At 37.1% G+C, this 27917-nt stretch overlaps 1 protein-coding gene, 1 long non-coding RNA gene and 1 pseudogene across 3 annotated transcripts in view; 2 read left to right on the forward strand and 1 right to left on the reverse strand.

Annotated features, from left to right (window-relative positions):
- The first annotated feature begins 1754 nt into the window (after window positions 1-1754).
- Window positions 1755-27156, forward strand: ANKEF1 (ankyrin repeat and EF-hand domain containing 1). Its single transcript, XM_019734890.2, has 10 exons — window positions 1755-2100; window positions 7522-7912; window positions 14665-14864; window positions 15602-15751; window positions 17018-17141; window positions 20581-21403; window positions 23286-23512; window positions 24584-24744; window positions 26011-26148; window positions 26998-27156. Exons 2-10 carry the CDS (start codon window positions 7567-7569, stop codon window positions 27154-27156), a joined length of 2328 nt encoding a protein of 775 aa, XP_019590449.2. The 5' UTR covers window positions 1755-2100; window positions 7522-7566.
- Window positions 8198-10216, forward strand: LOC109449020 (KRR1 small subunit processome component homolog; annotated as a pseudogene).
- LOC141568291 (uncharacterized) overlaps window positions 21419-27917 on the reverse strand; it is a 156155-nt gene continuing 149656 nt past the window's right edge. The window contains exons 3-5 of one of the 2 annotated variants that reach the window (XR_012491410.1): window positions 26970-27203; window positions 22070-23496; window positions 21419-21612 (exon numbers count right to left, since the gene is read on the reverse strand). This is a non-coding gene — a long non-coding RNA (uncharacterized LOC141568291). Of the gene's footprint in view, window positions 21613-22069; window positions 23497-26969; window positions 27225-27917 lie in introns of both variants that reach the window. The other variant, XR_012491409.1, reaches the window with a different exon arrangement.

Here is a 27917-nt window from a genome sequence, read left to right on the forward strand (position 1 = left end):
GAGAAGAGATCATTCATTGTTATCTCTATTTCCTTCATGGCTTTTTTAGGGCAGTTTATATTATTTTCGTTTTACAAACTGAGACCCAAGTAACCTGAGTCACTTGCTCTTCATTTTCAAACCCCACTAGATCAACAGTGCAAACTCAAATGTGAGATTTTTCCTACACTGAGAAACAGTAATTCAAGAAATGGTGTCTTAATACTGTTAAAATAATCTAACATAGTAATGTGGTAAGTACTTGAAAGTGAAAAGTGTGGCTTGCCAACAAGTCACACTCAAATATTTCCAAGGAACCAAGCTCTCAGACTAATAATCGGTAATCAGAGCATGCAAAATGAAATCACGAAATACCAGTTTACACTCACTAGATTGGCAAAAGTTTAAAGTGACAAAACCAAGTTTGGGCTAAGACATACACTACTAATGGGAATCTAAATTGCTATAAGTACTTGGAAAACAAGTTGACATTTTCTGATGTTATAAATAATCTATGACCCAGTAATTTCACTCTAGACATATACTCTAGAGAAACTCTTGAGCTTGTGTATCTAAAGACAAACACGATTATAGCAGCATTGCTTTTAATAGCAAACACCAAGACATCTCAAATGTCCATCAATAGTAGAATTGATGTAAAAGGAGTGTGGAATGGTAATAAAATGCAACAGTATATAGCTGTTAAGATAAAGAAACTATAATTAAACATAAAGATACATTTCAAAAATAAGATGTTGGGAGGAAAAAATCATCAAAATAGTACACGTTTTTATAAATTCTTAAAACATGCAATGCAAATACATTTTTTCAGGGAAGCCCGCACATGAAGCAACATTTTTAAAAGGCAAAAGGGTGATAAATATAAAATTCAGAATAGTCATTACCTCTGAGGACAAGAAATGGAGGACAGTACTGGAGAAAAAGACGCAGGGAATCCAGCAGTAGACGCAGCCTTCTTTTTCTTTAGCCATGGTGTGCTTTGTTTTTCATGCTTTCCATGTGTTATATAGTATATTCTAACTATATTCTTTTGTGTTCATGAAACAGTCTTTAATAATATTTTAAAACAGAATCTCTTGGTAGAAAATAGAATAGATTGGGTTGGGAGAACTATTGATTGTAATTAGAAGTTAGTACATACTATTTTTTTTTTTTAAAAGCAAGTATGTTTTAGTCACATAAATAAAAGCTTTAAGAATCTGCCTCCCAAAAAGTGTGTTTGTTGGGGTTTGGGGTGTTAGGGCATAGTTGCAGGCCCTGAAATATGACCTTGATATATTTGCTCCCATTTGTGTATAAATATTTTTAAGCATATACACATACCAGAATATACAAAGAAAATTTCTGGGTAGATTTACAAGAATCTACAGCAGTTGTCTCTGATAAGTAGGTTCACTTTTCATTTTGTCATACAATTTATTGTATTTCTTCATTTAACTTTATCTTTTATTGTGTATTTCTTTATTTTACTATATGACCTTTTACGTTTCTAATTAGTTTTTAATGAGGTCAGGAGGTGAGAGAGGAGGGTGAAAGAAAGGATCCTAGGAGATCAGCATTGGGCCCCAGCATCCACCGTGCTTGGAACGCCGAACCCACCTCCATGATTCTGGCCGGGACCCCGCCAACTGCCCAGACTAGTACCAACAGCCGGCGCCAAGCGAAGACGAGCCTCGTCTGCCTGCCCCGCCCCGCCCCGCCCCGCCCCGCCCCGCCCCGCCCCGCCCCGCCCCGCCGCGCATCTAAGCGGTTGCACGGCAACCGGGCCTTGTGTAGCCGAACCTCACAATGGGTTCTGTCTGGGCGGCTCCCATCCCTACCTCTGCGCTCACCTGGCCGCGTGCTCGAGCTGGGCGGACCTCGGGTCCATGGACACACAAATCCCCTTTTCTGCAGACCCGCGCGCCTGCTCGCCTGCTCTGCCCAAAGGTATACCATTCACGGCTGGGCGCCCAAGCCGTGCTCTGGTAGCCCGAGGTCGCGGCTGGGGCCTGCTCCAGGCGGCAGAGAACAAGATCTGGGGCCGCCGGGCGCCCCCGCAGGCCGAGCAGCGACGGTGCCCGGACCTCCGTGGCCTCTGATTACCTTCAGGACTGAGAGGTGAGCTTGGCACGTTGGTCCCTGCCACGTAGCTTTCCCTTGAGATTACGTCTTATCCATTCTCCCCTTAGGATTCTTCTGAGACTTAGAAAGGGACAGTGAAGAACCCCCCAAATATAAACCGTGGCTTGTGGGTGTGTTGAAACCCACAGAAGTTTGATTATTCATAGTGAGCCTGTATTGAGGGATTTTGCTAAGTATTTTACAAGGATTAGCTCATTTTCTCTTTACACAGCTTCATGAAGTGGGTACTATTGTTATCCCCATTTCACAGATGAAGAGACTGAGGCACAAACTACAAAGGTTACTGTCCAGGTTTGTCCAACCAGTTTGTATAATGATGCAGAAGGAGGGAGGATCACAACAGATTTCCTCATCTCCAATCCAGTACTCTTTCCACTCTTCCAAGCATGTCTCCCTCCGTTCCTTTTTCTAAGAAACCACCCTTGTTTCACAAACTCCTGTAAGAAGTTGATGAGCTCCATGGATCAGTCCCCACAGAGTTTGGAAAATGCACCTGGACAGCGCTCTTCCTCACAGACTTTCATATATTAATAATTTCACACATAGTATTCAGACCCAAACATGGACCTCAAGTCAAGAAATACTGTTCTTTTTCACTATCTTTTGAGACTGTCCGTAGAGTTGGTTAGATTGGGGGGTATGCCAAGGTGCCCCAGGGCCACACTGAGGTAAAGTATAAATGTTGAGGTGTGTGTATATGTGGTGACCCTCCTGAGGATCAGAGATGCTACACAATTTATGAGGAAATCAGCACTAAAGGGCAGGACTTCTGTTATTTCCTCCAGTGGGGTGAGGTTCTTGGTCAGTCTTGGCATTTGGTCCTGAAGGACACCACACAGGGCACTCCTCTCTCCCCAGAACTTTAGCTGGGAGGGATGCAAACCGCAGAACTGGCCCATGGACTGCTGAGTTCACCATTGTAACTTGATTATAAAATGCCGCATAACGCTAATTCTTTGTTTAGGATGTGTGCTCTGAGTCAACAATAAAATCACTGATTTGGAAATCTTTGTCCACACAAGTATGGTGGCATCGATTCAGTACAATTAGTAAGCTAATTGGGAACATTTTATTCTATTCCATGTAGGATGTACATACATGGGTAGGCAGTATGATGGCACTGCCCCTAACCAGAATTTGGCTGATAATTATAATAATAAAACCAGCCATAAACAGCAGCTAAAATAAATGTCACTAAGTATGCAACCAAGGCCAAGTGAATGACTTCTGAGGCAGTTCAGGACTTATTGGGAGCCTATTTATACACATGGTTCTCACAAGCTGCGTTATCTGGTTGCCTAGTCCACCACACATTGTAAACACAGTAGAGGGTAAGAGAGAGAAGGAGCTACAGAGAAGAGGACATTGAAGCCACAAGCCATGTGACAGTTGATGTCCCAGGAGCAGAGGAGGAAGCACGAAGAATAAGCAGCAGGCAGAAAAGTGGGGATAAAGGAAGGGCAAGACAACAGTGTGCATTTGATGGTGGTGGTCACTCTTCCCACTTGAAACTCTCTCCTCCTTGCTGTGAACCAGTCTCAGGCTGCCCTGGAACTACCGACAGCCTCATAACTCCCCATAGACCAGGCTCAGATCTCTCTCCTGAGTTATGTATCCTATTGCCCTGTGGACTCTAATTCAGCATGCCCACAGCTTGACCAGCTACACTGTCTGACCAATCTGAACTGCCTCCTGAGCTCCCCATCTCAGACACAGGGAGCCAATTGCTCAAGCCAGAAATCTAGGAATCTTCTTTGATTCCTTCCACTCCTCAGTATTATATATAACTCTTGGTCCTCATTTATGCGCAAACATTTATTGAATGCCTCATATGAGTCAGTTCTGGGTGATGGAGAAATAATGGTCACTATAATATATAGCTTCTGTTCCATGAAGACTATATACTAGCAGGGAAGATACGTGAATTGAATACACATATATCTACATATCTCTAAAAATGTTATACAAGGTCAGGCAATTAAGTTTGCAAACTCATCCTAGAAAAAATGTTACTTACCTCATTACGTTCCTGAATATCATAACGTTCACCTTTGAAGTATTTCCCTTGGGAAGCTATGCACCAATGCCAGTGCCTAGTCCACCCTTCAAAGCAATTTTGGAACTTGTTTCTGGAATGGCCATCAGAGCTATCATTGTATTACTCTTGATGTCCTGAATGTCATCAAAATGTCTTCCTTTCAATGTTTCCTTTATCTTCGGGTAAAGAAAGGAGTCATTGGGGGCCAGATCAGGAGAGTAGGGAGGGTGTTCCAATTAGTTATTTGTTTACTGGCTAAAAACTCCCTCACAGACAGTGCCGTGTATTGTGATACAAGAGTCATGAAGTGTTGGTGAAAAGTTCAGGACATCTAACTTTTTCATGCAGCCTTTTCAGCACTTCCAAATAGTAAACTTGGTTAACTGTTTGTCCAATTGGTACAAATTCATAATGAATAATCCCTCTGATATATATATAAAAAAAAGGTTAGCAACAGCATTGCAACAAGTTTGTGAACTTAATTGTCAGACCCATATAGAGAAATGTTTCATTTTAATTATGAAGAAAATAAAACAAAGCAATGAGGTAACATGGTGGCATCAGTTTGAATGGTGAGAAATACTGACCAGCAGAAATTCTAAGCAAAGATCACTCACTCTAGCCTGAGGGAACAAGAAGTTCCAGAGGCAGGAATGAGCTTTTGTTCCATAAACAGAAAGAAAGCCAGTGTGGTTGGTGATTACTAAATCAAGATTGAAGTGAGGTCTGAAGGGCAGGGGTAGGGAGCTGAAGGTACTTAATGGGGAAGGGATCAAACCCTCATGAAGTGTTTGGATTTATTCTGATTATAATGGAAAGATGTTGAGGTGCTTTTAAAAGTTGGTCTGGAGATAATGTTCTGGCAAGCGGGTAATGTTGTATATCTTGATAGGAGATTGGGTTACATAAATGTATACTTTTGTCAAAACTCATGGAATGGTACACTAAATACTTATACATTTTATTATATATTCAAAAGATCAAAAAGTAAAAAAGCTGTAAACAAATATTGAACTCCAGTTAAGGACATGTATGCTGGAATATGTCTACAATTCACTTTGAAATAGATCAACAAATATGATGGATTAATGGATAGATGGATGGGTAGGTATGTAATAAAGCAAGGCAAGCATTAATGGTAGGATCTCAGTGGTGAACATACAATTTTTTATGTTTAAAAATAGTTATACTAAAATGTTAGGGTGGAAGCTTGTCTGATCTTATCTACATTTTAAAGAGATTTTTCTGAGGCTGAAGAGAGAATGGGCAATAGAGGGCTGTTGTGGAAGTTGTGGGACAGATTCGAAGGCTGTGGCACTGATTTGGCCTAGGAGAGTACCACTGATGAAGTGATGTCAGGATCTGGTCTGAAGGTAGAGTTGAAGGAATTTGCTGATGGATTTAAAGAGTAGGGGATCTGTGAGTGAAAGAATGAGAGTAGCTCCTATTTATTTTAATCTGAGTAGGTGGATGGATGGTGATGCCATTATTGGAAATAGAACTGGAGAAGATCAGGGTGCTATCAAGAGTTCTGCTCTGGACATGTTATATTTTAGATGCCTGTTAGATGTCAAAGCGAGAATGAAGAGTCGACAGGTAGATACATAAACTGTGGAGCTCTGTGGGGAGTCGGAGATGGCTGTATAAATTTGAGAGTGTCCAATCAGAAGCTGCAAGTGGGGATGATGGTCATGAGATGGGAGGAGATCACAGGGGAGTGTGTGAGAATAGAGAGGGGTCCTGAGGGTCTAGCCCTGGGCACTCCAATGATTAGACTCTAGCAGAAGAGGGGGAACCAGCAAAGGAGACTAAGGAGTGGGTGGTGAGGTAGGAGGGAAACAGGTAATGCAGATGTTATGGTTGCCTAGAGAGACACAGTTAAAGAAGGAGCAAGTAGTCAACAGTGCAACTCACTGCCACAGGGAATGTAGGTGAGGGAGCAAGTTTGTGGTGGGGAAAAGATGGTGCAGTTTCAGATTTTGTAGTAAGATGGAATCTTTCCGTTGCAAATGACAGAAACTCAGCTAACTAGCTTCTGGCAAAATAAGGTTGGGGGAAAGGTTTTTCTTAACTCAGGCAACCCTGAACATTTAAGTGGTAGATGACTTCTATCAAAACTGAGTCCTGAGTGCAACTGCTACCATCAATCTGTGTGTCTAACACATGCTCTCTCTGTGACAGTCGTCATGGCTGCCTGCAGCCCTGGTCCCACACCCTACTGCTGAACAACTTCAGCAGAAAGAGCAGTCTTTCCATACATTTCTGGCAGAAGGGATTCATAGGATGCTGATTGGCTGATGTCTTTTCTGAGCATACACTTGAGACATTCATTGCATCTGGGGACAGTGTCCATTCACACAGACTAAGCCTAGGTCTCGGACCCATTCCTATCACAGGAGATGGAATGAACAGCCCTATCCAAAGGTCAGGGGTAGAAGCTTGTCTGATCTTACCTGATCTACATTTTTAAAAGATTTTTCTGGAGACCAAATAGAGAGGTTGGACTACCGGGGGCTGTTGTGAAAGCAGTGAGACAAATTAGAGACTGTGATAATGATTTGGCCTAGGATAATACCACTGTACTATCTGGAATAGTTTCTTGATATGATGTTTTTTGTGTTTTTTTCCCCCAGAAAAAAATGACGAAAAGCAAGCTGGGTACACCTAGCCTTGCCCACTACTCAATTCAAATGATTGTTTTTCCATAAATAATAAAAGTAGATAAAATTACATGTTAAAATACTTATCACAATGTAATAGATTATTTATGAAAACTTACAGTTGTCTCAACCATTTGCCTACCTCATTCTTACATAAGATGACACAGGAATTGCCCATTTCTCTTTGGTATCTCACAGAGCCTAGTAGATTCCTGTTTAGAATGAGCACCTGAAATGTTACACATTCTTCATAACATTTTTTAACTAATAATACCTGTATGGTCTCCATGCTGTGGGGGACATGCTGGTACAGAACCATATAGTGGGGAGCTCAAATCCTTACCATGGCAATTTAGTTAGCCTAACCTTCATAGGTAAGTGGGAAGGCTATTTTGAGGAGCGAAGATTCAATGAGATAACAAGAAACTGCATAGTAATGCTAGTATTCGTTATGATGGAAGATTTTTTTTGACATATTTGAACTTTATGTTAGCTGAGTATTTTTGTATTTATATGTAATTTCTACTTTCATGAAATCAGTTGCAATAAGTTAAGGTAATCACATTTCATAAGACACAGCCTCTCTTCTTAGGGAAGGAAGGCTTCAAATATTATTATTTAATCAAAATAAAGGTGACAAAATTAACTTTGAGTTACATGTTTTTGTTTTCTGTTGTGTGGTTTTTTTTTCTGCTATAGTTTTTGTGTTCGTCCAGAAAAGGGTTTTCAAGAAGCTGGTCAAGCATGGCGTTAGCAGATAAGAGACTTGAGAACTTGCAGATCTACAAAGTTCTTCAGTGTGTTCGGAACAAAGACAAGAAGCAGATAGAGAAGCTGACCAGGCTCGGATACCCTGAACTAATCAACTTCACAGATCCTGTGCATGGGCACAGTGCTCTGCACTTAGCCTCGGTGTCCAATGACATTGATATGGTGAACTTTCTCCTCAACCTTGGAGCACACCCAGATGTGCAAGACAAGATGGGCTGTACTCCCGCAATGCGGGCTGCAGAACTGGGCCATGAGTTGTCCATGGAAATATTGGCCAAGGCAAAGGCAGATATGACCATAGTTGATAATGAAGGAAAAGGTAAGGCTCCCAAAATGCTATCGAGCACATGCAGTTCTTTAGGTAGCCAAAACCCAACAAAATGGCTTTTGGGCTTTCCAACTTTAGAAGTGACTCTCTCCTGGACCTAAGAACTCCAACTCCCCAAAATTTGAAAACAGTATAGGTATATCTTAGGGAAACCAGTTCTGAGAGTTTTTTCATTTAGAAAGAAACTTAGAATTACATTAGCAGTTTGGTGGTTTTCCTAAAGGTGGAGAATTTTCAACATGACACATGTTGATATTATTGTAATTATAATCATCCATTATAAAATATAAAATCTTGTTCAGAATGAAAGATGAGGGAGAACATTTCTTACCCGTTTTTACATTTTAGAACCTTGCATACTACTTGACTTAGGACTCCAAAGGGATTTTGTCCCCTTCCAGTAGTAATCTGATGTAGAAAGGAGTTACATTTGTGAATTTGAAGGGCTAAGATAGATTCTGGCATAAACTCCAACTTTCTAGGGTCATTTTAAATAATTTGGAAGTATGCCTTGAAACTTGAGACATGGCATTCCCATGTTATTCAGGTGAGACAGCCCCACTCTCCCATCTTGTTTCCCTCCCTAATCTCATCCCAAGACCATGGTCTGGGAGCTCCTTGCCCAAACAACTTGAGGTTCTGGCAGGAGTTGTCACAGCCTCATGAAAATCACTAAGAAAATTACCACCAGACTTAATATAAATTGGTAGATTTCATCAGTTGTCCAAAGAGTTGCTTCAACTACAAGGCCATAACATCAGCCTCACAGTAGAAAACTGAATCCAATTTTGTAGTGTTAATGTTTCCTGACAGAAACAAAACCTGCTTTTGTAACTCTCTCTAAGCTGGCCATTTGATAAGTGACTTGCTTAAAACAGAGTAGAGGACAGACAAAAGGAAAAATGATTTAATTACTTAATGGCACCATGTAACAAAATAAACTTCAGGAAAAGATGGCGTCCTCCAAATTCAACAGGTCAGCCACAGTGCCTGGGAAAAGTGAATTTTGTAACCTGATGCCGAAGCCAGAGGACCACGATGAATCAGAACTTCTCACTGTTCCTGATGGTTGGAAGGAACCAGGTTTTTCCACAGAGGGCAATCCTAGAAGACCCTTGGAGGAGAGCAGTTTTGCAACTTTGTTCCCAGAATATAGAGACGCTTACTTGAAAGAGTGCTGGCCATTGGTACAGAAAGCCTTGAATGAACATCATGCAACCTTGGACCTGACTGTTTGTAAAACAAAGAAGACTTTTAATCCATATATCATCGTTAGGGCCAGAGACCTAATAAAATTATTAGCAAGGAGTGTTTCATTTGAACAGGCAGTATGGATTTTTCAGGATGATGTTGCATGTGACATCATTAAAGTAGGTTCTTTAGTAAAAAATAAAGGAAGATTTGTAAAAAGAAGACAACGTCTTATTGGTCCCAAAGGATCTACATTGAAGGCATTGGAACTCTTAAACTGTTACATTATGGTTCAGGGAAACACGCTTTCAGCCTTTGGACCTTTTAGTGGCTTAAAAGAGGTTTGAAAAGTAGTCCTAGATACTATGAAGAATATTCATCCAATTTGTAATATAAAAATCTTAATGATTAAATGAGAGTTGACAAAAGTTTCTGAATTAAGATCACAAAGTTGGGAAAGATTTTTGCCACAGTTCAAGCACAAAAATGTGAATAAACACAAGGAACCAAAGGAAAAAAACTGTTAAGAAAGAGTATATACCATTCCCACCACCACAGCCAGAAAGTAAGATTGATAAAGAATTGGCTAGTGGTGAACACTTCTTGAAGGCAAGTCAAAAGAAGCGACAGAAAATGGAAGCAATAAAGGCTAAACAAACAGAAGCTTTCAATAAGAGACAAGAGGCAAGAAACAAAGCTTTTATTTCACCTAAAGAAAAACCCAATTGTGACACCTAAGGAAGCATCTACTGAAACTAAAATTGATGTGGCTGCCATCAAGGAAAACGTTAAGAAAACAAAGAATGAGAAACTGGGAGCCCTTACAGCTGAAGAAACTAAGCTTAAAATGGAAGTAGATGAGAAGAAAACAAAGTAACATGCAAAAAAAAAAGCAAACCCTGAACTAGAACTTATTAAGATATCTCCTTTTGTAAAGGATTTTGAGATATTAGGGCTTTAGTTGCCTTATGTGTAAGAAGTAATACTCTCATTACTCTTTTCTGAGTTTGTTTTGTTCTTGATAACAGTGCTTATATATACTTCTGTTCTTTATAAATATACATTATTGTATTCTCAAAAAAATAAAAAATAATAAAAAATAAACTGCAGGTACATGTAAGGTTGAAATGTGTTTTAAAATGTCATATCCTGAAACAAACATCCAAAAAAAAACAGAAGCCTCTCAAAGATCTATAGAACATCATTTCCCAAAGTGTGTTCCATGAACCACTGAATCACTAGGATGTTGATAAGTGATACGTGGTTCCACTGTCAAATTCATTAGAGAAACATTGGATAAAACAAATTTAACATGCTGATTTCACATTTGTCAGACAGACTAAAGATGGTAACATGTTTCATCTTTATTTCACTATGAAACAGTTTTTCCTTATGACATATACCTCAAGTTTTGTGGAATATACTTTGGGAAATACTGTAATAGAGAACAGTTTACCTTCTTGAGTTTGCAACAGAGCTATAAATCACAAAACAGTTCGAGAAATTTTATAGCATAAACACCTAAAATTCTAAAGTTAAAACTAAACAATCAAGGTAAAATTAGAAACAAGGTCAAGTGAATATTTGTAGCAAACATGACAGCCATGTGGCAAATATCTAAGCTCATTCAAATTAATATTAAACTTGTCAAGGTTCTGGAAGATGAGTATGTGAGAAAACAATATGACGAATCACATAGGAAGAATTAAAAATATAAAATGCAATTTGAAGCAAATACAAAACTTTATTTCCCACAATACCTGGGTAGTACTGCCCCATACAGCCTTGATTCTACACAGCCTATTGCACCGAGTGCCTGGTTTGTCTTCCCGACATCAGTGAACCTAGCTCACCTTGCGCAAACTGTTTCGCTTATTCCACAGAAGTCTCTTTTCCACTAACATCCTATTTTCTAGGTGTTGATGTTTGATTCACTGCACATTGTTTCTAAAGGCTAAGCAAACCTTTAAATGGTTAAAGTACCAGATCTTTAGAAGGATGTGGGACATACTGTGGCCTACACTGTATACTTTCTCTTAGAATTGTTTTGCAGAATGTGAAGAACATAAAGCTCCAAGCCAGTAAACTCTTTCCTGCATGTTGTTCTATGGAATTAGTGTCAGGAATTAGTCTCTTTAAAGGTTAAGCTACAATAGTTCCTTCTAGCACCTGTTCCCTTGCTTCTCCCTTATAGGAAGGCATACCCAGTCCTAAATGCAGTATGCTAGTTCTACCATATACATTGTCCCCTTTTTCGCTTCAGTTTTGGAATGTTGATTCATATTCTTTGCACCTTAACATCAGCCCAGGTACACTTTAACTATGAGTTGCACATGCCATCGTTATAAAATATCCATTTTATAAGTACCTTAGGGTCTTTTGTAATGATTTCAAGCTCATCTGGTATTTTCTATGTTCTTTTCTCGTAGTTGTGTTGTTTGGTCCACTCTTGCCTGCTATGACTTGCTTTGTCTTTGATTTTCTATTTTCAACCATGTCCTTGACCATCTTTCTATTTTTAACTATTCTGAGTAACCCTGTTTTAGATATATCTGTTTATATGAAATATATTTATATTTTAATTTTCATACAAATCGTGTTTATTTTAATGGTAGAGTTTATCCAATTTATATTTATCTGGATACCCCATAGGTTTGGCCTCCGAACTTGCATCTATCTTTTATTATGAGGGCACAATATATATACATATGTATATGTATATATATATATAATTTTTCTGTATAGTCCATATATTTTTTATTTTATTTTTCTGTGTGTTTTCCTTCTAGTTGTATTTCCTAAAGTTAGTGGTTTTTTAAAAAAACTTATTTTTGTTGTTAGATTATTTTATTATTTATTTTATTGAGGCATTATTGACATATAACATTATATTAGTTTCAGGTGTACAACATAATGGTTTTATATTTGTACATATTGTGAAATGATCACCACAATAAGTCTAGTTAACATCTGTCACCATGCCTAGTTACAGTATTTTTTTCTTGTAATGAGAACTGTTTTTAGTTCTTTTAATGGTTAACTTGATAGCTTTTCATATACATGATAGCTTCTCATATACATGATAACTCAATAAACCGTTTATTGAATTAGCACCTTACATGGTATTCATTGATAATTTACTATAAAAGATAAGATTAGTAAAATAATTCTTCCTCTCACCTTTTTTACCTCCCTTCCAACACCCAATTTTAGTAAATTATAATCATCTTGATTCTTTCTATGATTATTTTTATACCTTTAAATAATAAATATCTGTCACTTAACTTTACTTCTTTATCTGCTTTAAGTAATATATCCATCTCCAGCAGTAAAAAATGGGAAAATCAAATGCTTATGCTATCTCTCCTTTCTCCAAATTTTTGTTAAATTACATTATTTCTAAATTATTATGAATTACAATATTCTTTTCTATATCTAGAATTCCTAAGATGATTTAACTTTGGTTCTGTGGTTGAAGGGATTCAGCATCTTTCATCAATCTTTTAGTTGCATATTCTCTATTGATCTCCTGGTAGACTCATTTTTTTGTCATCAAGTAGTTAAGCTCCTTTGGGCTTATATTCTCTGACTTTTTGTGTCCTTGAACTTAACATGTCCACTGCTTTTATATATGAACAACAGCTTGATAGGTATAAAAATTCCCTATATTCTTTTCCAAGTGGCACTATAGAGATCCTTTAGTTGTTTTTCACCATTGAATGTTGCTGTGGTAAAGTATTGAGGCCATCTTGACTCTTCTTTTTTATAGATGACTTTAATTTTTATCTTGATGCTCCAGGACACTTTTCTTTTCTTTTCTTTTTTCACCTAGCTTTACATAGGCATGTCTTGTTGATTGTTCTTAATCAGTTTTTCCTGAGTCCCAATATACTCTTTTAATCTTCAGATTCAGATTTCTTTTATCATATTTTTGCATATTTTTCCAATTTTTGAACACCAATTACATACATGTTATTGAACACCAATTACATACATGTTAAATATTCTTTGCCTCTCTAGACCATTTAAATTCTTTGATCATCTCAATTACAGTTTTCTTAGTTCTTTCAAGTTTTTCTTCCATGTTCGTAACCATGGTTTTGGCAGTGTCTCCTCTCCTATTTTCTGCTTCCAATTCAACTTTTCTTTTTAAAAAAATTTTATTGGGGAATATCGGGGAACAGTGTGCTTTTCCAGGGCCCATCAGCTCCAAGTCATTGTCCTTTAATCTAGTTGTGGGGGGCGCAGCTCAGCTCCAAGTCCAGTTGCCATTGTTGAATCTTAGTTGCAGGGGGTGCAGCCCACCATCCCTTGTGAGAGTCGAACCAGCAACCTTGTGGTTGAGAGGACAAGCTCTAACCAACAGAGCCATCCAGGCGCCCAGAAGCTCAGCGGCAGCTCAGCTGCAGCTTATTGTCTTCATTCTTGTTGGGAGGGTGCAGCTTACTGGCCCATGTGAGAATCAAACCAGCAGCCCCGTTGCCCAGAGCTCACGCTCCAACCAATTGAGCCACCCATCCGCCCTCAACTTTTATTTCTTTATTGGTTTTATTTTTCTCTACCTTTTCTTTCCCAAGTTTCATCTTTTCCTTCTATTTATCTTACATTGTCCAAACAGTCCTTCTTTTAGATCTTGATCTATCTTTGCACTGTTGTTATAGAAAAAGTTACACTTCATTTCTTTGCTCTCATGGAAATGGTTCAGTCAATACTTGTCACGTGGTTTTCCTAGTATATACGTTTTGCCTGTCTTATATTATCAGGTTCCTTTACTTTCTTTCAATTTTTTCCCCCTAGATCACGCTATTTCCTGTTTGAATGAAGCCTCTTTTTAGAGTGAGGTCATTATATAGTCTGGAGGTTGACTTTTGTTTACCTGACTCTGATCAAAACTCTGCCCCAGGATTATAACAATATCCCTGATCTGTAGTACATTTTTGACATGAATTATATTCAGAGTCTGTATGTCATAGGTCCTGGGTGTGGGGATTGAGCATTTTCCTCTTTTCAGTGGAACAAAATGATTTGTCAAAATGTCAGAGCCTTTGCTATCTACTTTTTCTTCTCATTGCTACTGTATTGTCAGCCTGCTTCTTATAAACATGGGCAGTCTACACATTTCATCACTTAGTACCATCTCTTTTGCCACTCTGCAGTTTCAGAAGGACCCACCAGTAGCCCTCTGGAATCCATAGCCCTGCATATTCCAAGAAGACACACGTAGGGTATAGACTGCAAGATGTCAAATACTCACTGTTGATGGGGGCTTGACATATCAGCACTCAGATTCTTCCCTAAAGCAGGTCCTGTCACAGTCGGTTGTGACTGTTTTCTAACTATTAGAGGTCTAGTTTCTTTTTTTGTTTTTGTTTCTCTGTCTTGGTGTTTCAGTTGGTTTCAGAGAGAAATCAAAGCCAGATATGCCTTTGCTCTACCACTTTCAACTAGCTAATTATGGATTTTAAAATTATTCTTTTTTCCTTCTTATCTGATTCAAATGCTCAAGCCCCTATTAAGTATTAAGTACTCTTTGGGATTCTATTTTTCTACAGGTATTTTGTTTTACTGCATTTTACCTACTAAGCGGCATTATCGCTGTGCATTGATTGCCCTGGAATATGGTGCAGATGTCAACAATTCTACCTATGAAGGAAAGCCAATATTCTTTAAAGCTTGCGAAGAAGCACATGATATTAAAGATGTGTGCCTGACACTTTTGGAAAAAGGAGCCAATCCAAATGCTATCAACTCAGTATGACTATTCCTGTGATTATAAATATTCATTTTTTTCAATTATAGAGTTTTAGTGTAATTTTTGCATTTAAATGTGTTAAAATTATCCTATTAGCTTATAGGCTGTTCATTTCTATTCAAAATGCTTTAAGATGATATGCTCTCATTATATTGCCATGATTCTACAGTCTGTTTCCTAATTACGTTTGGAAAATTGGTATTTATTTTACATAATGTTAAAAGATCGTTATAGAAAATAGACAAAATTTCACTGATGCCTAATAAAAATGTATCTTTTTGGAAAGAAAATATGTAGTTCTGCTGTTTCCCTGATTCATTTTGCTCCCTCTCTTTATTTGGCAAATTTTATTAAGTTTTCTTTTAATTGTAATTTTGAGACAATAAAAATAGATTTTCTTCTTATTAGAAAACACCTATAACCTAATTTTAGCGTACATTTTACCTTTTTTTCCTCCCTTTTTGCTCTACTTTCTTTGCAAGAAATGTGCTTTTTAGCATGATTTTCTCACAGGGATATCTGGTATGACCTTGAGTGTGATTTTAGAATTCTGCATTTTGGAGATTGACCCACTGTACTGGCTTCATTTTTTCCTATTTGTTGCATGAAGCTAATAAAAATGTAGAGAACTAACCATGTCAGTGTGAATCTAAGGCCAAAATTTAGATCGTATTTATACCAAATCTGACATTTACACATGACAAGTATAAACAGCGTTTGATCTATTTCATGTCCAGTCCACAGGTCGCACGGTTCTAATGGAAGCATCAAGAGAAGGAGTGTTAGAACTAGTTCGAGGGATATTGGAAAGAGGAGGTGAAGTGAATGCATTTGATAATGACAGACATCATGCTGCACACTTTGCTGCCAGAGGAGGTTTTTTTGATGTAATAATGTGCTCTTTGCTTTAAAATCTGTTGCTAAAAATTTTTTCTCCTTTTGCTCAAAAATTTTAAATATTATGTAGGTTACATTAAGACAATTTTTTTCTGAGTTACCATCTTGATTTCCTTAAGTAATTCTAAAACAGGTTTTATACCAAATATTAGTTTTAAAAAACATTTTCATTCTTTATTCAATTTTATCTGCTTACTAATATATATATTTAATAATGGTTTATTTCTGTGTTCTTAACCATGACAATTTAAAAGTTTTGCCAACTGGGACTATTATATTTTATGCCTCTATTACATATTAGAATCTTCAAAATATGGTATGATCTAATTGTGGGGAGAACAATGACAACATACCATGTTTCCCCAAAAATAAGACCTAGCCGGACAATCAGCTCTACAGCATCTTTTGGAGCAAAAATTAATGTAAGACCCGGTCTTATTTTTCTATAATATAAGAACAGGTCTTTAATATAATATAATTAATATAATATAATATAATATAATATAATATAATATAATATAATATAATATAATATAATATAATACCGGATCTTATATTAACTTTTGCTCCAAAAGACGCATTCTAGCTGATTGTCCGGCTAGGTCTTATTTTCGGGGAAACGGTATTCTTATCTCCTTGATGTTTGTGTTCATCTAATAACTCATCTCAATTTTAAACTGTAAGTATTCTGATTATCTGGACATATCAGCCAAGAGGTTACCTCATAGTTACAGTGACATTGCAGAAACAAAATAGGAACCAATGCTGTCCAATTTTTAAAACTTCTGAATTTCATCTGAAAGTACTCAATTTTCTCTGAGTTTTAACATAGTTATCCTTATTTTTGTCATTGGGTCTCGTCCCTGCAATAAAAATATACATCATAATAGAAGTTACATTTGATGAAGAAAGTGTACTCCTCTGATGAAGTTTACCATAGTCTGATGCTTTCTAAAATTGCCTAGGTTTACCAAAGTGGTAATGCCCAGCTGAATATAGAGTTTCCTATATTCTAGATCAAAATTGTTCTATAGAACTTTTGGCAATGATGAAAATGTTCTATATCTCTGCTGTGCAATTCACTAGCCATGTATGGCTTTGAGTACTTTAAATATGGCTAGTGAAACTTAGGAACTGTGTTTTTAAGATTTCTATTTAATTCATTTCAATTTAATTTTAAATAGCCACATATGCAGTCTTCATTCAGTAAATGTACATTCCTATTCCACATACAACATCCACTATTTATTTTGCAGATATTGAAGCTTCTTTTTGTCTACAGTGGAGACATGGGGCTGATTGCAATGAATGGGAATACACCACTTCATTATGCTGCCATGGGTGGTTTTGCAGATTGCTGTAAATATATAGCTCAGCGAGGTAAAATTTTATTCTTAAAGTATTTATGATTTACCCATATTACAGATAAGCAGAGAATTTGGGTCTGTCACTTGTCAGTTGCTTATGTTTTCAGTAGCCCGACTCATATAATGTAGAAAGAAAATTGAAATGTTTTTCTTACTCTATTTTCTGTTAAATCATGAATATTTTTAGGTTATTGTTAAAAATCTATAGAGAAATGGTCATAAGTCAACAAATTATTATAAAGTGTTTATAGTTATTAACTTCTTTTTTTTAGAAAAATGTGAACATGAATCTAAACAAGGATAACACAAGGAAACCATGTCTTTTAGTGTTAATTCTTAATTATTTTACCTTTAAAAAATATCCTATTGTGTCAAGTGCAAAGATAACTTTTCTGGATAATTTGAAATTATGGGGGAAATATTTTGGGGAGAAACATGAAATAAAATTAAAACTTTCATGGAAAATTTGAAATGTAAGTAATATTATTTTAGATTATTCTGCAGCTTTTAAGTAACTATTAATTTAGGAATATAAACTATGTTATGTATAGCTTAATGTATTCCATAAAATGATAGTATTAGCTAATTAAGTTTAAAGAAATGGATCAATTTAGTGTTAATTACATGCTAATTAAATGTACATGAAAAGTTTTTAACTGTGTTAGAGATGGGACTGCATTCTGCTGAACTTTATGATAGTAGGGTTGTTGTTGTTGTTGTTTTTTCCAGTTTATGAGAAATAGGCAAAAACTTAAAGTCTAGTGACTCTATAATAGAGCAGAGAAAGTGCTTTTGTTTTTCTGTCTTCTGTACAGGCACAGGATTGTAGAAGTCACCCAGACTTAGAAATCCTATACTGTTATCACTAATATCATAAATAAGATTTATGTGCCTGCATAACTAATAGTGTAATAACTGATCCACTTTTACTTTTTATAAACTTATACAAAACTCATACTCTTTCCCCATCCTCCAAAATAATAAACATTTTTAACAAATAAAGGAAAACATTAGCAAATGCAATTTTTGCCCTCATAAACCATCTCATTAATCTTTTCAAATCTGTCACTATCAGCAGTTTATTGTGACATTTCATTTTTTAACATTGTATATTTCTAAAAACGAAAGATCTGCCCAGATTGTGACAAACCTTTTCATCTTTAACATGTCAACTGCTTTCTTACTGGGACCCATATCACCAGACATATACTCTATTGTTTATGTACTCCTGGGATAAAGTTACAGAAAGGAAACAGAAGCAAAGGGCCAGAGCTTGGGCCATGCCAAAGGCCTTACCCAGTCATACAGAAAAGATTTATCTTCCTGGCAGAACCATAAGACTAGACTGGTTTTAAAAGAAATGTCCAAAAGTGTTCTGAGTTCTAGAGCATGTTTGGAAGTATAACCACGTCACCCATCCTATGTTGGTGACCCACTTCCATAGCAGCAGAGTAAAATCTTAGATCTAAGTCAATTAGAGCAGTAAAAATACCATTAGCAATGAAATGCTTACTTCTGAGTAAATTGTGGGTTTACTGTCTTCTATACTTAAATGTAAAGGCTGAATGATTTTCCCACATTAAACTATCATCCTCAGTGTACCCCTCTTTTGCCCCGGTCCTGGTCCTGTCGCTGGAGGAATTTACAAGTCCCTGTAAGCAGTGTGAGTGCCATGTCCAGGGGTGCAGGGAGGGGAGTTTGGAGTAGTTCTGAAGCACCCACCTCCTGGAGAGTTCTTCTCATAGGCCTATGGCTGCTGGTGTTCTACAGCACCAGCCCCTAAAACTGAGTATCTTGATCACAGAGGAATATAAATCACAAAGGGAATGAATAGATCTTTTATTTACTAATCATAAAGGAGATAAAAAGTCTCCCAAGTCAAATGGAGGGGGAAAATGCCTTCAGATCTTAAAGCTGGGATGTTGGAGTCTTTTATTCACATAGATGAGTTTCTAAGTAGGAGTAAACTGGGAGCAGAAGAGGGCAAGTTAAAGCAGGTTTAATAATCCTTTGATCCATAGTGCTGGGGTGAGTATAGGGAGATGGTAGATAAACCCCAGACACCCTGAATAAGCAAAAAAAACCCAGTAAAAACAGCTTACTTGGAATTCTATGGAATTATTATGCTATGGAATTATACTATCGAGACCCCTTTCAAATAAGTCACTGTTCTTGGAACTGTCCAATATAAAAATTTTAGAATCTTTATTGTCCAAATACTGTTTTTATATCACTAATAAACTAATCAGTCTTAGTATAAAATTTTAATTTTTGACAATTCTAAAGCAAGTATTAATCTTGAAAAGCACTGGTGATTAATTTGTTTTTTGACAAGGAATAAAACTATAAACTGTTGGAGGGACATGTTTTTTTTTTTTTTTACATGCAGTTGCCTATAAATTTTGGTTGCTAGAAATACTGATTAGGTAACATTTTGTTTTGATTATGTGATGTTGACAAAGCAATAGACGCGTCTTCTAGATTCAAAATACTAGAAAGAGCTTCTTCATACCGTGTTTCTCTGAAAATAAGACCTAACCGGGAAATAAGCCCTAGTATGATTTTTCAGGAGGACATCCCTTGAACATAAGCCCTAATGTGTCTTTTGGAGCAAAAATTAATATAAGACCCGGTCTTATTTTCGGGGAAACATGGTAGTCTGACATTTAAACATGTAATGTATTTTTAATGTCTCAAGACACTTACTATAGATAGCATAGCCTTCATGGTAGCAGGAAGTAGACTCCTTTGTGCATTCAGAAAAGTGTATTTATTTGGAGAATAGTTATATGTAATGTTGGTCTCACAATTTTACATAAGGAACCAAAAAGGAAAATGAATTTTAATATGTAACTTAGACAAATATAATACTGGAATCCTTTCAGATTTGATGAACAAATTCCTGTTAGGTTGTTCACATGACCTTACCACAAAACAGCAGATCAATATAAATAACATTAGTTTCATGGAGAATACAGATAAAATATAGTTTAAGGTTGTACACAGATTTATAGTCATAATCATTCAAAAAGAAGCAGGTGTTGTTCAGCATTCTGAGCTCCCAAGGCCCTATGTAAGCTGTCTGAATCCAAGTGCTTTCCAAATTCATGTCACCCTTACTCTTTTCCTGCTATGGCATGAAGTTTCCTAGCAAGTATCCCAAAATGGTATTTGTTTTAAATATCTATAGAGGTTGATGTCCTAATCATTTGGGGGCAGATATTGTAAATTGGAAACGTATCTCTCACAGAATTCACCAAAGTGAAGCACAGAAAAAAAATCATAGCTTCATAGCTTAATTTTCTAATTACAATAGCTAAATGTGCTCATCTCTATATATGAATAATTTGGGGAAAAACTTTTAACCAATAACTGGAAGTTGGATGAATGTCATGTGTAGAATCATGCAGATGCCTTGGCACCATTCATAATAATGATGCTTCACGATTTAGGATGTGACCTGAAATGGAAGAATTTAGATCATAAAACACCCAAGGCTCTGGCTAAGGAAGGAGGCTTCAAAGCTGCAAGCAAGGAAATACAGCGGGCGGAGCGAATCGCTAATAAACTGGCCAAGCCTGGAGCCAAAAATCCTAATCCACTCTGGGCCCTTCGACTTCACGATTGGTCAGTAGTAAATGAGACTTTCCTTCGGGAAGCCTTTTCGTTTGTGGACAGGGGTGATGGGACAGTCAGCAAGGATGATTTTGTGATGACGCTGGAGGAGAAGCAAGAATTGGTCGACTCGCAACAGCTGTTTTACATAGCTCAACTTCATGAAAAATTCCGGGGAGGAGGGGTCAACATTAATGATTTTTTTAAGGGAACCAGATACCTAAGCAAATCTTATGTCTTGGGATCTTATGGGCCTAAGAAAAAGAAAACAGGGATGGCCAAAAAGGCAAAGAAAGGCAAGTTTGTTTTACCCCTCCCAATCTGCATCATCCCTGACGATGCATTTCCACGCCGGAGTAATGGTGGGCCACCATATTACATGATTGAAACCTACAAGAATGTAACTGATTGCAATCGGTTTAATCAGGATCATCCTCCAGAACACCCCATTCAGGATGACTCTGTGTGGTACATTGACGATCCCGGGACGGTGTTTTCAAATATTAATTTTGTCACCAAGGCGGGAGACCTGGCTTCTCTGAAAAAGGCGTTTGAATCAGGGATTCCTGTGGATATGAAGGATAATTATTACAAAACACCACTAATGACTGCTTGTGCAAATGGAAACCTAGATGTGGTCAAGTTTCTTCTTGAAAAAGGGTATGTTTTTGGTTGGGTGAGGTTTAAATTTTTATGAGTCTTCATATTTCAAGGAAGTGAAAGTTAAGATACATTCAAGTTTCGAATTTTAGTAGCACAAACATAGTGCTTCACTCCTGAAGTCTAGATTACAGGTAGATCTTATATGGGGAACCAGGCTAATGGGAACATAGAAATGTATGTACATGAAGATGGGTTGCCAATAACAACTATGCTGTCGTGCGGGAGACCCTGCTCACTGCGCCATTTGTCGTGCGGGGAGGCCTGCGGGGTCTCTGGTCCCGCTCCCCATATAAGAACGCAGGATATGGTGAGGCCAAAAAGGAACACACACGGAGCCATAGATAGGGGAGTCATACTTAGTATATTCTCGCCGGCGGCACTATGCTCTCACTGGAGGCTGGATCCACACTGTCCGCAAACCGCCATCCACACTCGCCAGCCCAGCCGCCATCTTCTTGCTAGGCCCCATTCTTTCTCTTCTCTCCTCTCCTAGCATAGCCACAGCAGTTATATTAGTGGCCAATGGCTCACTGGTTACAGCTGACGGCCAACTAGCCACAGCTGATGGCCATGCAATCACAGTTGGCCATTTACTACCTGAGCCAGCACCTGTCTATGTGAGGCCGAGAGCCTGGAAACTACTCTCTGGGGCTCCGCCCCCACATATGCACAAAGTGAAGGCCAAGAAGTTTTCACTGTGGGGTTAGAAGAAGCCTTCTGATTGGGTATCACTGGCCTCCCAAGAGAATTTAATCTGGTCTCAGAGCTTTACCTATTTGGTGTGGAGTCACTTTCCATTTCATTTTAAATAAAAAACTATTTCATTGTGATAAGAACAAATTATGTGAGATCTAGACTCTTAACAAATTTTAAGTGCCCAGTACAGTTTTATTAACTATAATCACAATATTGTATAGCAGATCTCTAGAACATACACACTTTACATGGAATTGCTTTTTAATCTCTCTCTCTCTCTCTCTCTCTCCTCCCAACAAATTCCAACCCAACAAGTGGGATATATTGCTATCATGGCTAAGTAAGGAACATGTCTGATTCCCTCCTCTAGAGAGAGCAGTCTTTTCTTTGGTTCATTTGTCAATATCTTTAAAATATCAAAGCATGACATTTTCATTTAACTTTTTAATCTAAAGCAACTACTCAGGTTTAATTCCTTCTTTTACCATAGCTTAATTACCTGGAGTAGGTGTCTTAAGGCTTTTTGTGCCTCAGTTTTCTCAGTTTTATACTGGGGCTATAATGGGAATCAGCTCACAGAATTTGTTGAAGATTAAATTACTTAAAATATGGAAAACACTTAGTCGCATAGTAATTGCATACTTGACAAAAGGTATTATTGTTGTTATTAATATAAATGTTTAATGTCCAATAAAGATTCAAATTTGTATATTGTCAAGAGGGAGTATAAAGCAACGCATGAGAATTTGAACTTTTGGACAGTGAATCTTTAAAAACGATTAAAATTTTAAATAATACATTATAATGCTTAGAATTTTAATAAAAGTCATAGTATGCAGAGAAAGTAGATACAAAATGGAATAATACAACTTTTTTTATTTCCTCTCAGCTTTTATCTTCATTGTATTCAGTTTTATTATTTTTCTTGATTTTAACCTTTGCAAAAATTATAACTCCTAGGATTTTCAGTGCCTTTTAAAAATTAAACAAAATATACATATACACAAAGACTGTCAGATAATGCAGAATACTTGTCAAGGAACATATGATAGAGCTTTACTCAGAGCTTCCTTTTATAAGTTGAACAATTTGATAAAACTGTGGAATCTTAACTTAGCATTTTTAGCCTCCAGTGTTTGGAACAACCCATATTTTCAGCTTGTGCATCTATCTTATTTTGTAGGGCTAACGTAAACGCAACAGACAATTTTCTGTGGACTCCACTTCATTTTGCATGCCATGCAGGCCAACAAGACATTGTTGAGCTTCTTGTTAAATCTGGAGCCATGATAGATGCAGTTTCAATCACCAACTCAACTCCTTTAAGTAGAGCCATTGAGAGCTGTAGACTGGATACTGTCAAATACCTACTTGATATTGGTGCTAAATTCCAGCTGGAAAATAGAAAAGGTATGTGTTTATATTATCAACAGTTAGGGTTAGAAAAAGGAGAATTTATATTCAATTCCAAACCCCTTTTGATTCTATTCTTGTATGTAACACCATATTTTCCCCGAGTTACTCATGCAAACACAAGCCTGAGTTAAATGCTATGGAATTTTGTCTCATCCTCGCTACCTCACAAATCATTGGTGTTAAAGGGCCAATTCTTTATGTTTTTAATCTTTCATGGACTGATACTTTTACAAAATACAATAAAAAATGATTTACTAGAACAATGAAGTGGGAAAAAAACACACCACAAAATACAAGCCCAAACTTTTTTTATGATTAGATTCAAATGACAGAAAATTCTTCTATCAGATTACTATAAAAATTTCTAAACATTTACTCTCAATTCCTGTGGTTATTTCATGGTGGCCCAGTAACCACTACGTAGTTTGTGGACTTGAACCAGTGTACAGGTCATACCTGGGGCTATTACAGCGTTTTAATTGTCAGTTCCTAATAATTGGCATAGTTTAAAGCCTCTGTAGGTTTAGATTCCTTCTAAAGCTGGATAAAAGCATTTCTGAATTGAGGCTTTCCAGGAAGTAAATGGAAAGGCCTACCTTATATCATAAATATCACAAGTGAAGAATAAAAAATCATTTGAATAAATATGTGAGCTTGCTTGGAGGTATCATTTTCTTATAGTGGAACCCATTGCTTCCTTTTGATCTGAGATCATTAAACCTCTGGCTGCTTCAGGCTTCCTCTGAGCCACAGGTAGTATTGTGGTAGGCCTCCTGGAGCTATTATAGGTGTCATAATACCCAGCCACCTTCATAGCATGTTTGTGACCATCTGCTTCCCTATTCCTTTTAGAATATACCTCCTTATATGAAATTATAAGATTTTAGAGCTGGTCTACCTTCAAGAATATCTGATCTAGCTCTGTGACCTTACACATACTATTTGCTTTAGTAACCACCCTTACTACCACATACTTAGGGTTGATGTGCTGAGATTTTTCTACACAATTTATTATTAATCTGTTTACTATATAACTCTGAATTTATATAACTCTATTCTAAACAGGACATACTGCCATGGATATTGCAAAGGCATATGCTGATTATAGAATAATTGGTTTGATTAAAGAAAAGCTAGATAACTTGCCAAAATCTGAAAACCAAAAACTGAAAGGCAAGCCACCTCCTAAAATGAAGACTGAAGTCCTTGAAATTAAGAAAGAGGAGGTAAGAAAAGCAATTGACTACCCATTAGTAACTGGAACGCCTTAAAAACTTGTTGGGGGGTGGGGCAGTGACACTATTTACATCTTGTTACACAACATGGACCAAATAATAGGCAATCCATATTTTCAGCACCATTATGCAATACTTTTAAAGAAATATCTAGCAAGAAATTTCCCATTACTAAAAAGTACTCATTGCAAACAGAACCCACACATAAACCAAACTGGTTCAGTCAAATACAATTAGAATGTTGAAAACAGAACTGGTATTGGATGTATATTAATATATTTGTATATATATATGTATGTATTATATGTATATTTGGTCCTGAATTATAGATTTAATGAGATGGCCCAAAAGGGAAGGAGGGTGACCCTTATGAGGAATGAAGTAAAACATGATTTTTCTTCATTTTGGTCTTATAATCTTTCATTAATCACCTTACCACTCTCCCCAACCTCCCACCCCCACCAAGGAATTTTAATGACTACCACTGAACTCTGGGATACGGGGCCACTTGTGACTTGGGTATCATGCAACATGACTCTAAAAGGTTTAAGGCACCAAATTAACTGTTCCTGATAATCTGGAGTGGTATGGGTACCTCTAAACTATAAGGAGAAGGTTGAGGTTGTTGCCTGTGGGGATTTCCAAGACATCAAGGCTTTATCATTTGCAGGGACACTCTAAGTGCGTGTCTAGGCTAAAAGGTTCTTTTAAAGAAGCAGAAGGATCCCTGGAGATTCTTGGCAGACATAGGACAGGGGATGAAATTTAAGAAACAAAAGCTTTAATGTTATCAAATGGAAATGGTTGGAGAAATGTAGGTGGTAGGAAGTGGATAGGGTAAAGGGATCGTAGCAGATAGTAGAGAATAACAAACATGGAGGACAAAAGTAAGGATGGCCAGAGGTGAAGGAGGATCTATCAGCTAAAGTTCCTACTATGTGCACCATTATCATTTTAGTAGGAATACAACCTTCTGATTAATGAATGGCCATAGGTCAAGGATGGATATCTTGAAGACTTATGAGATCTGTCACTGATACTACTAGTTAAGTAGAGTTAAACAAAGCAAAGTAATCTTTTTCTACCCAAGGTTATAATAATATTCTATTTCATTTCAAATTATAATTTATATAGTAGCATTTTTAGTTTTTAGTTTTCTGGCTTCAGAGTAAGATGGAGAACACCAAATAATATGAGAAAGTGTATATAGGTTTATGCAACTAATAGTTTTGGTTTTCTTTTAAATCTTGTTTCCAGGAACCACTTTTATCCATTTATAGTGTACCAACCATATTGGAAGAAAAGAAAATACATGAGGATAATGTGGTTTATCTCAATTCATTGATTACCAGTGGTTATACCAAGAAAGTGGATATCACATTTATTCCACGGAGGGTAAGTACTTTGGAAAGATCTTCATAATGTGGTGTAAACTCATAATGTCACTTTTCAAATGCTTTTTATGCAGAGCACCCAAACAAATATCCAGAGTTTATCTTTCATTGTTGCTATATAAAGGTGTCCTTTTGCCAACTTGTGCTACTTCTGATTCAGTAAGTCCAACTTCTTTAGCTCCCAATATCTGGTTCCCTCTATTATTATTTCTGTATTGACATTTTCATTTTCTGTGAAAGATTGACGTCTTCTTTGGTCAATGCCATTCCCTATAGCCATTTAGTCACCAGATTCTACAGATACCTTTTCTTGGTGCTTCTCAGATCCAACCCTTCTTCTTTGTACTCACTACTATCATTTCACCTGGCAGTTTCATACTAATTAAAACTGAATTTATTCAGTAGCTTCCTAAAACATCTACAATTAAAAAGAGAATAAGAGTAGTCTTGCTAATGCCCATCAAACCATGCTGAAAAACAGACAACCAGCTCCCTCTGCCTTCTACTATGAAAGTAATTTTGACTTCCCCATAAGACATAAAGGTAGTAAACCCAAATGGTCTTCTGATTCCATTGCGTCCTTGTTTTGACATCCTAAAAATGAAGAGTGGTGGAGCCAGAGGTCATCATAGAGGAAACTGAAAAGCATTTCAGTAGTCCAAATAGTCACCTTCAGAAACAGTGATGCCCGTGTAACCACTGATGTCATGTAAGAGGGAAAAACAAGTTAAAATAGACTTAGAAGTAAATTTGGTAGTTTTAAATGAATCGTATTAAAAATCATCTAGATACTAGCACGTTTATTCGCCATCATACTCATACCTGCTCTGGATGTGGTTGTGTATTTAAGGTCTGGAGTCCTGAAGCCACAACAGCGGAGCTCATCAGGAAGAGGGAGCTGCGGAGGGAGCGGTTCACGTACGAGGTGGACTTTGACGACTTCATGATGCCCTTTCAGAAGAACATCACAGAGAAAGCTCGAGCATTGGAGGCTGCCTTCCACGCCTAAATCACACTTGCTTCTTGGAGTAAACATTGCGAGGCCCAGGGACCAAACTTTAGAGAAAGTAAATACTTCTGTCAAAGCCAAAGCAATTCACAAATTAAGGATTTGTAACCAAACTTTTGTTTTTGCTCTAAGAACTATAAATATTCTGAGCTGTCTGAAGAAGGTGTGTTTTATTTTTCAATGAATGACATTTCATTCTTGGTAAATCTTTCAATCTTCTTTAAAACTGTAGTAGAATAAATGTCATTTTTGTTATAACCACTATTGTCAAAAAACTTAACAGATGTACACCATTATGTTTGCGAAAGATACAGAGGGTGCCCCCCCAAAAAATGTATACACATTTTAAGAAAGGAAAAAACTATATTAAAATTGTAATACTCAACACATACCGATAACAAAAGATGAATACAAGTCATGAATATACATTTTTTTGGCACCCCCAGTATAATTCTAGTGGAAATTGATGTAAAAAGTTTATTAGGAAAGAAAAGGAGTTTTTAATCCATTCAGGAAAGAGTTTGTTTCTCACACACCATCATAAGTGATGTGTGTTGAGTTAAACAAAATTTGACACCTCTAGCACACTGTCATCACTCTATCCATTTCTCCTCTGCTTTGGGAGTATAGCATCCTCAGGCCTGACTTCCAGATGCTGGAAGTCTTCCTCTGACACTTAAACTTGTACAGTCAGGCTGAAGTATGTGAGAATGAGTGTCTTCTGGAAGCAACCCTCAACCGGTGACTGAACAGAGATTCAG

This window comes from Rhinolophus sinicus, linkage group LG13 (genome assembly GCF_036562045.2).
Source record: "Rhinolophus sinicus isolate RSC01 linkage group LG13, ASM3656204v1, whole genome shotgun sequence".
Lineage (NCBI taxonomy): Eukaryota > Metazoa > Chordata > Mammalia > Chiroptera > Rhinolophidae > Rhinolophus > Rhinolophus sinicus.